Source organism: Mastomys coucha, unplaced genomic scaffold, assembly GCF_008632895.1.
Source record: "Mastomys coucha isolate ucsf_1 unplaced genomic scaffold, UCSF_Mcou_1 pScaffold14, whole genome shotgun sequence".
Classification (NCBI taxonomy): domain Eukaryota; kingdom Metazoa; phylum Chordata; class Mammalia; order Rodentia; family Muridae; genus Mastomys; species Mastomys coucha.
In genome coordinates this window covers 39885302-39895819 of record NW_022196896.1, presented here as the reverse complement: position 1 = coordinate 39895819, position 10518 = coordinate 39885302, and the positions used below count along the sequence as shown (strand labels likewise).

The window sequence follows — 10518 nt, the reverse complement described above, 5'->3', positions numbered from 1 at the left end:
TCATTAAGCCTGGAATGTCTCTGCCAGCTCGTTGGATTCATCTCTTACATACTGTTGGCAATTAAAATCACGACCCTATGCTATCAAGGTAGCAGAGGAAGAAAGGTTGTACAAAAGACTTAGTGATCTCCAATAGGCAAACAGACAAACCAAAACCAGAGAAGGGTTACCCACAGGCTACAGCACCCTGCAAAGCCTGCCTGTGAGTCAGCTCAGGGAGGCCCAGCCCCTTCAGGAGAGCCTGATTTAAGATCAGCCCCTGCTTCCAGGCTGGGCTGGGCTGCATTTCCTCACAAGACCCAGTCTTAATAGCAACTCCCCAGCTGCCTAAAGTGTCACATTTTGCTCATTCCCAAGCCTTCTCCCCCACCCCTTTGCCAGACAACTCGCTGGTGAGCAGGGGGTGTTGTAAACCACCTCCAGCTCTTCCTTTGGTAACTGCTGTTAAGCAACTTTCAACTCCTCTCATTGCAACGGCATGAAGTTCCTCGGGAGGTCCAGGAGCCACGCAGCTGCTTTTCTGCCTGTTTGCTGGCTCCTTTTGAAGACTCTGCAACTTGGGCACTGCCACTCTTATGACAACCGCTATGCTGGGTAAGTGGAGCCAACTTCTTGTCCTGCAAGGCTTTGGCTTTTATGAGGGATGTTGTTTAGCCCCATGTGCCTCACCATTTTGTTGTTGTTTGTGGTTTCTGTGCGGCTGAGGGCTTCATAGTCCCCTCGATAAAATGTATAAACAGCATCCAGTATTGGTTCAGTTGACTGAGAAAGTGCGGGAGGCAAGAGTCTGGCTGTTTGGAGTGTCCCAGCCCCAGCTGTGGCCTCAAAGTTCAATGGGAAAGTGTCTCTGGGTGCTGTGGCCAGCGTCTGCAGTATTTGCCTTGGTTGATGCTCAGCATAAATAATACTGTTGTACCACATGGAATATGACCTAAAATTAGTGTTCTTTAGAATGGTGCACTGACTTCAACAGTGGGCTAAAATTTACCAGTGACTTATTTAAGAACTGAATATGATTTTTAAAAAATGTTAGTTCAGAGTGATTGTTAGATATTTCAATCTGGGCAGTTCAAATAATTCTACACAAAATAAGCAGAATAAAAGCAGGCAACTGTAAACATGCTGGTCTTCTAAAGAAGAAGAAACAGAAGAAGAGAAGAGTTTTCTCCCCTCTATGGGTTAGCAGGCTCTGAGCTGGCAATCTCAGGGAGGCCCAGAGCTGGGACTAAAGAAATGGACCACTGTGCATGGTCTTATTATCCTGAAGGCTTGCTGTGGCACAAGCAGCCTGTGCCTGGCTCAGGTCTGCAGGGTGCTGGTCTCTGAATCTGGAAGTTATAGAACGCCCGCATTTTAGAAAGGAACCTTAACTACATCCTCTAGTTCAGCTGCTTAAAACTAAGGAAGAGAGGTGACATCACCATACCACTCAGTTATCTCCAGTGGGGGAAAAAAATAGCATCCCAAAGAAAAGTTGCTCATTTTAGAAATTGTATGTGGAGCTTGTGAGAGTATGAAACACAGAATTGTGTTTCTCTTCCTCTCCCCAGGGAACTGGATGCTGCTTTTATTTAGTAATCGTCCATATACAGGATTTACTGGAAGACATTCACAAACATGATTTCAATAGGGGAGAGCGCAGGATCAAGAGGGATGGTGCTTGTGAAATAGAGGTGGGACTATAACCTTGACATTTCCACATCTGTATTTTTTTTCCTTGAGGCACAGAAGGGCATTTACATCCATGAGGTTCTTTCTAGTCTCCTGCACAGCAAAGCCTAGACTTTTTATCCTGCAATTTGTCACGTGCTACACAACACTCCTTAGAGATGTGAGCAAAGAATGCTTAACGACCAACCTGCAGCCTAAGGCTGTGGAGGAGTTAATTAGACCTTTCAGCTGACGTCAGACCAAATGATGAACATATATCATCAGTTTAGATGAGCTCCATGGGATACAGGACCCCACTCCTCCACTCAGCTGTGGCCCTATACATAATTACTTTAGTGTGTGGCACTCATTAGTAATAAGTTACCAGGCTTACTTCAGCTGAGCAGGTGTGCATGCTTTCCCAAGCACCACTGGGCACAGGAGAAATAAGGCCAGCAACATTTTTTCTTTCAGAATTTTATGATGCCACTTCTTGGGGAGATTGTCCTGCCTTCTCTCTTGCTGTGCACTGAAGGTAGTAATCACCATTTCTTTTAGCCTGCAACATAATAAGATAGTCCCGAATGTATAAATTACCAGATGTCTGAAAGTTGGAAGGACAAAGAAATGTGATAAAAACTGAGAAGCTGAAGAGTCTCTCACTCTGTCCATCATAATAGAAGCCTAAGGCCCCTTGAAAATCAGAACTGTTCTGGGTGCTCCCTCCGTTGAAAATGGAGAACTTTAACTCACCTTCAAGATACAGAAAGTCGTCCTTCTCTCTTGTCTCGTTACCAAGGACGAATGCTTCTCTGATTTAGGAGTGTTTTGCTTTGTTTACTTAGGAACCAATTGGTATATATTCAGCTCTTTAGGGATCAAGAATTTGGTAGAAAAGCAGGGTAAGACTCGAATGTTGTCTGTCTTTGCTGCTGCCTGTTTAGCATGCCTGTAAGTTGCCTTATTGTTATCCCTTCATAGGTTGTGTTGATTTTCTTGTTAGTAATTATGGGATAATCTTATTCCTTACATTTGGAAAAGATATTTGGCAAGTCTTGCCCAAATGCATTACTATGTGATTGTCATCTGCAGGCCCTTGAGCATGAATAAAAATTAGAATATTCAGGAAACCAGCATGCCCTTCAGAGCAGCTAATGAGCGGCAGGTCTTCTCTGTATGGACAGTAGCTGAATAGAGCCGATGTGTAATGGCCACTTCCTTGAAGTATCTCAGGAAATAAGGTTAAAATGAGTTCAAGAAACTACAGACCTACAGGGAACTCTGAACACAAAGACTGAGACCTTTTTGGTTAACTCTATCAGATCACACATCAACATGGAAGATTGTAAAAGACAGAAAAGAACAAAGCAAGGTCAACAATTTGACTTCCAATAATATTGCTGTACCACTGCTCAGCTAGGGGAGGGCTGAAGGAGTAACAATGCTGTGCCAGACATTGCCCTCAAAGAGCACTCAGTAAACCAGACTCCCACACAGGCAAACATCATTCTGTCTTCTCTTCTTTCCCCTCATCTTGTTTTCATGGAAGGATCGAGTTATTTACTATACTATGTGGTTATAATAGACAAATAATGATTTGTACCACAGGAAGTTGTGTATGGTGTATGTGTGTATGTGTGTGTGTGTGTGTGTGTGTGTGTGTGTGTGCGCGTGTGCACGTTGTCCACAGTCAAGAAGCGGAAAGAGAGATGAACACTGGTACTCAGCTCGCTTTCTTGTTCTGTTTTAGTCTAGGACTAACCTGTGTAGGCTTGCTGCCCACATTCACAGTAGTTCTGCCCTCCTCAGCTAAATGTTTCTGAAAACACCCTGACAAATACACACGCAGGCACAGACTGGGTAACTCTGGTTCAGAGATAACTTACCTAAAATTTCTGCAAGGATATATTTAGGGTTCTCATCCACCTTTGCCTAACTCCTCGAACTGTACCTTGAACTCCAACACTCCTTTAGGAAAAAGTAGTGCTTTTATCTTGTTTTGGAAAGAACATGATCATTTCAGCAATAAAACCAAAGTGTAGCTTATAAAGGTGAAATTGGAAGTTTAATCTCAGCTACCTTCTCTCAGGGGTGAGGGCATCACAGGTAGTCAGTCATTGCTTGGAGTGTAAGTGAAAGTAGATAGAAGGGAGACTTTAGATGCTTTAACAATGCGAAAAAGTAGGATTGGAAGTATCTGTGGACATGGCCCTTCATCTTCATAAGTATTATCTCAATGCTTGATGTGTGCCAAGAGCATCAACCAACAGTGAACACCCTAGAAAAGTTGCCAATTAGTGAAGAGACTGGCCCCCAACATAGAAACTATGCAGGGTATAAGTGCTCCCTAGGATAAGCAGGCTCTGATGAGGATCATGCTCACTGGACCAACACAGAGGGTTAAACATCTTTTCTCAGGCTGAGCAGATCCTGATCTCCCAGGACTGCTGGGTTCCACTGTCAGTACAGAGGCCTGGCTTCCCACCCATACAGCTTGTGGAGACTTGAATAGACTGGTTCTCAGTCTGCTTGCTGGGGTCTTCTGTATAGGCCCTTTGTTGACAAAATTTCTTTTGCTCCTCCTTTCCTTTCTAGAGGAAGCGGCTGTAATGATATTGCCTTTTCCTGCATGGTTCTCCATATGTTAGGGACTGCTCATAGCAGCTGGTGTGTGCTGGTGGTCAGTACTCCAGCCTTACCCACCCCTCAACTAGTACATATCTATCCACAACTCTATAGCTATCTGTGGAAACAAGATAAGGAATTCCTGGAAGAAAGAAAGTCTTTTTAAAGAGTTCTCCCTCAAAATCCTGTGATGCCTGAAATTAGGGTGTGGTCAATCAAGAGAAACCAATAGACAGCAGAGTAGCTCAGGAGAATAGATCCACCCCAGAGACATGAGGTATGTTTTTTTCCACATTTAAATTTTTTATTTTTTAAATTAAAATATAAGTACCTCATTTTCCTTTCCTTTCCTCCTTCCAACACCTCCAGTGTAACCTTCTGTGCGTTTGTTTTCCAATTCGTGATTTCTTTTTCTTTCCTTTTTTTTTATCATATATACTTTTTTATTAGATATTTTCTTTATTTACATTTTAAATGTTATCCCCTTTCCTGGTTTCCTCTTCGAAAACCCCCTATCCCCTCCCTGTTCCCCCTGCTCACCAACACTCACTCCTGATTCCCTGATTTACCATTCCCCTAAAATGGAGCATAGAGCCTTCATAGAACCAAGGGCCTCTCCTTCCATAGATGACCAACAAGGCCATCCTCTGCTACATATGCAGCTGGAGCCATGAGTCCTACCATATACTCTTTGGTTGGTGGTTTAGTCCCTGGGAGCTCTGGGGTTACTGGTTAGTTCATATTGTTGTTTTTCCTATGGGGCTGCAAACCCTTCAGCTCCTTGGGTCCTTTCTCTAGCTCCTTCATTAGGAACCCTGTGCTCAGTCTAATGGATGACTGTGAGCATCCACTTCTGTATTTGTTGGGCACTAGCAGAGCCTTTCAGGAGACCGCTGTATCAGGCTCCTGTCAGTAAGCACTTATTGGCATCCACAATAGTGTCTGGGTTTGGTGACTGTATATAGGATGGATCCCCAGGTGGGGCAATCTCTGGATGGCCTTTCCTTCAGTCTCTGCTCCACACTTCGTCTCTGTAACTCCTTCCATGGATATTTTATTCCCCCTTCTAAGAAGAAACGAAGTATCCACACTTTGGTCTTCCTTCTTCTAGAGCTTCATGTGGTCTGTGAATTGTATCTTGGGTATTCGGAACTTCCAGGCTAATATCCACTCATCAGTGAGTACATACCGTGTGTTTTGCCCCTCCCTTCTCTGGTGATTCTGTCTTTCAACAGTAGTTTTGAATCCTTTTGCATTTTTTGAATGCTCTGATATTAATAAACAGGCTTGATTGTAGGATGTCAGGAATCAGAGAATTTCTTCTATGTTGATTAAAAGTTTTTTTAGATCGAAAAGGCTCAAGTATCTCCTCTAAGACTAGCCATAACAGTCCCATTTGTACCTAGCATTCTGACATATTAATTTACAGTGCCTTCTTTCTGCCAGAGAAGAGTCCCCTTGGACAGTAACTCATGAGTTTGACCCTTTTGTTCTTATACCATTGACTTTAATGGGGCTACCTGCATTCCTTTAACTATTTTCTTATTTTATTTTCAAAGATCAAATTTGTCCCTAATTATCCCATTCCAGTGAAAGGTACTTCATTTGTTCCTTTTTCTCCCTGAGAATGACTGCCAGCTATCTCTGGAACTTCTTTACCTCAATCTGGGGGTAATCTCCTCCCTACAGATCTCTCTCTCGTCCTTTCTCATACTAATGATCTTACTAAAATAGCATGTTGTTATTCCTTTGCTCAAAGGCCAACTTTGGATCTCTAGTGCTGCCTTTGTCAAATGTGGATCTCTCTGCCTGGCTTTAGCTGTAATTGGACTGCTTCTGTTTCACTCTTACTCGGAGCCCCGCCTCTAATTAGAGAAGTAGAGTTGTAGCACTGCATGCTTCTAGTCACTGAGGCAGGCAGACCTGAAAACAGAAGGCAAGCTCATAAATGACAAGGACCGTGCTAGTTATCTGGGATGTTATAAAGCACATGTGGTGAGGCAGCTGCAAGGCTGATTTTGAAGCAGTCCCCCACAAGGCAATGTACACTTAGTCTCGAATACCTTCTAGAAGTTTCTTTTGCTTTCTCTCTCTTAATTATGGTTTTTATTGCTGTGAAGAGACACCATGGCCAAAGCAACTCTTATAAAGGAAAACATCTCGTTGGGACTAACTCACAGTTTCAGAGGTTTAGCCCATTGTCATCATGGTGACAAGAGTGGCAAAAAACAAGCAAACCTGGTGCTGGAGACCGAATTAGGAGTTCTACATCTTGATTTGCAGGCAGCAGAAGGAGACTATGTGTCATCCTGGGCATAGCTTGAATATGAGACCTCAAACCTGCTTCCACAGTAGCACACTTCCTCCAACAAGTCCACACCCACTCACAAGGTGCTACTAGTGCTACTCCCCGTGAGACAAACATTCAAACACATGAGACTATGGGAGCCATACTTATTCAAACCACCACACTCTCCATCTATTATTGGTAGAGTATTTTTAGTTTTCCTTATGTGCTGGCTCAAAGCAGAGCCCTTAAGAACTGATTGTTTATCAACACATATAGCAAAGCTTTCCTCACTGCCGTATGCTGTGCATTAGGCTCTTCTGCTTTGCTTGCTAAAGATGTACAAAGTTTCAGCTCTCTAATCCTCTGATCCAGGGATTCTCAACCTATTGGTTGGGACCCCACAGGGGTAGCATACCATATATTTACATTATGATTCATGTCAGAAGTAAAATCCACAGTTGTGACCTAGAAATGAAATAATTTGATGGTTATAGTCACCACAACGTGAGGTCACAGCATTTGGAAAGTTGAGAATTGCTCTGAACTGAACTTGTTATGTGGTTCTCTTGCTCTCTCTCTCTCTCTCTCTGCCTCTCTCTCTCTTACTCTCTCTTTTTCTATCTCTTCCTCCCTCCCCCTCCCTCACCACCCCACTCACCCAGCCAGTGGAAAGAGGAAGTCACTTTCTCCTCAGAACTTGTTTGATCTGATATTCATCCTTTATTTTTTGGTACCAAGACATATTCTGGGTGACAGCATGAAGCGTAGTCACTTCCATCTCTTGAAAATGCAGCACAAGTGTTAATGTCTCATCACTTTACAGCTTAGCTTGGCCTGGCCACAATGTTTCATCTTACACAGAATTACAAGCAGAGAACTTGAAATTACAGCAGAGAAAATACAAGTTATCTTGGTGACTTGATTTTTAGAGTCTTCACTATGATCAATCAGTAGATAGCTAGTTTACTAGGTTAGATCCTGTTTTGCTAAGTCTATGTCATTCCATCCTGCCAGAGGCCTCTGGTTTTTTTTGTTTTTTTTTTTTTTTTTTAATGGTAATATAGATTATATAAGAGAAAGTTCCAGAAGCATGTTCTGGTTATTGTCATAAATTCTCTAAAATTTCTGAAGAACAAATTTGTCTGTAATTATTCCATTCCAGTGAAAAACATGATGAAACAAACTTCAACAAAATCACCATCTTCGCTCCTTTTTTCAATGATTTGAAAATAGTACAATGTTTTCTTTAAGTATCTTTTTTAGTATATTGTTGGGTTGCCTTGCTTTTGTTTGTTTGTTTGTTCCCATAGCAAACAACCTCTGACTTTAATAGTCTAAATAAATTCATTTCGTAGGCATATAAAAATCCAGAACAGCTATGGCTGGTTGGCAGTGTTAGGGATCCAGGCCCCTGTCCTACAGCTTTGACCTGATCAACACCCAACTTGGAAATATGACCCAGAAAGGGAGCTTTTTATCTATCTATCTATCTAGTTTACATCCCAATATCAGTCACCCTCTCCTCCTAGTACCCCCTCACATAGTCTTCACCCACTCCCCCTCCCCTTTTCCTCTGAGAAGGGGGAACACCCCCTAGATATCACCCCTCAACTCCCTTAACTCCCACCCCCCTCATTATTTGGTTTTTTGGATCTCTGGATTACAGCATGGTAAACACTTAAAGAAATGTTTCATGCCCTTAGTCATCAGGGAAATACAAATCAAAATGATTTTGAAATTTTTGCCTTGCACCCATCAAAATGGCTAAGATCAAAATCTCAAGTGACAGCACATGCTGGCAAGGATGTGGATCCAGAGGAGCACTCCTCCATTGTTGGTGGGTGTGCAAACTGGTATAGCCACTCTGGAAATAAATTTGACAGTTTCTCAGAAAAATGGGAATAGTTCTACCTCAATCAAGACCCAGCTGTATCTCTCCTAGGCATATACCCAAAAGATAGTCCAACATCTCACAAGGACACTTGCTCAACTATATTTATAGGAACATTATTTGTAATAGCCAAAAACTGAAGATAACATAGATATTTCTCAATGAGCAAAGAAAATGTGATTCATTTACACAATAGAATACTACTCAGCTATTAAGAATGAGAACATCTTGAATTTTGCAGGCAAAATGGGTAGAACAAGAAAATATCCTGAGTGAGGTAACCCAAACCCCAAAGATGTGTACTCACTTATAAGTGGATATACTAATAAGTGGATACAAGAAGGAAGCTTTTATGTCACAGTCTAGCTAACAGGAAAATGGAAAGGAAAAGCTGAAGTCCACACTTTAACCTGTACTCCCTATGGACTAGAATTGGGCAGATGCTTTAGGTGTAAGGGACATTGTGAAGTATTGTCATTAGCTGAAGGCCAGCTCTGGAAGCACTTGCTGAGGGACACTAGCATGTTTGTAGAAGTCTCACAGACACTGCTGACCACAGCTCATTCTCATTTCAACTTGGTTCTCCAGATGTACAGTTTCACACTTTGAAGTGATTGAAAATACATTGTTTTTATTTTACAAATGCTCTTTCCAAGTCATCAACTGCCAGAACTAAAGGAGACAAAAACAAACAAACAAACAAACAGTACCCTGATCTTTCTGTTTACTACCCGAGAAAGCAGACTCCATGGAGAAGAAAGGATTTGCAGAGCTAGGGTGGGGCAGAGCTAGGGTGGGGTTAGGACTACAACCCAGGTCAGTGAGCGCTCAGCTTCTCTCACAGTTGACACTATGGCACTGGGTGACTCTAGAAGTCATCTCAACCTTCCCTACTTCCTTAAATTGCTGAAGATAAAGCCATAGGATTTGGCAAAGCTGAAGAGTCTTTAAAGAGGGAATATTTCATTCCTATAAATATTTGCTAGGCTCAGACCGGAGAGATGAGAGAGCAACTCATGCACACTCCATAGTGAACAACTCAAGCAGGTAAACAGGGAGTTTCAACCTAGACTCCCGTCTCCATAGAGAAAATTTTTCCTGCCAGGTAAGTGCATCTGAGGGTCATCTAGCCCAGACTGAAGAATGGATGGAAGGTCAAAGTTGGCTTCTCAGATGTGAGAAGTGTCTTGAAGGACAAACAGAAATTTGAGGAGATTCTTATGTGTAATTATGCTGCCTTTTCCCTTTAAATAGTTGGTATGGAAAGGGCATGGCCTCATCTCTCATAAAAGAAAACCAAAGCCAACCAGTTGAAATTTGAGAAAGGCTTTCCAGGCCCACAGGATACTTTATTTCAATGAGCTCCAAGAGAGCTTGGCAAGGTCTAGATAATCAGAGTGGTTTTGCTTCTTTCTCTGAGAGCAAGGCATAAACTAAGCCTTGATGCATGTGAAAGAGTGACGTATTTCGCAATCCATCACACCCAATTCTAATCTCACCTAATGTTACCACATTACTGATATATTTTCAGCAGGGAATGCAGACAAATTTTGAAAAGAAAGTTCTCTCTGGAATCCCTGAGAAGGGAAGACATGGAGGCTGATGGCTGCACACAAGGCAAATAAGGCAGTAATGATGAGGCCACTGTAGTGGCATAGAGAAAAGAGAGGGATGAGCTGAGGGACCAGTTGGGTGGTAGACCAGTTGAGTGGTGAACCAGTCGGGTGGTGGACCAGTCAGGTGGTAGAGCTGCCACAATTAAGTGATTAAATAGATAAAAGAGGGAAGTGTAGAAAATGACTCACATTTAAGATTGAGTAATTAGACCAAAATCTTTACAGAGAAAATATAAATGATATGCAAACAATTTCTAAACATCTGGTAGAACACCCAGGAAGTGTGCATTGACATGAAAAGAGAGCTGAAAACCAGGGGAAATGTCAAAGAGGAGACTAAAAGAAAGGTCCAGAAAGTAAGAAATAAAAAAAAAAAATTATTAAATGTATGTTGAGTGGTAACAAAGAGGTCACCACAGCTGAACACCAGGCAAAGCTGGGAGGAG

General features: G+C 42.3%; 1 protein-coding gene across 2 annotated transcripts in view; it reads left to right on the top strand.

Moving 5' to 3' along the window:
- The first annotated feature begins 261 nt into the window (after positions 1–261).
- Positions 262–10518, top strand: part of Cpa6 (carboxypeptidase A6) — a 374787-nt gene continuing 364530 nt past the window's right edge. Inside the window, exon 1 of one of the 2 annotated variants that reach the window (XM_031366851.1) lies at positions 262–594. In XM_031366851.1, the coding sequence (XP_031222711.1) occupies positions 479–594 (116 nt within the window). In that variant the 5' untranslated portion in view covers positions 262–478. The remainder of the gene's footprint in view (positions 595–10518) is intronic. The other variant, XM_031366852.1, reaches the window with a different exon arrangement.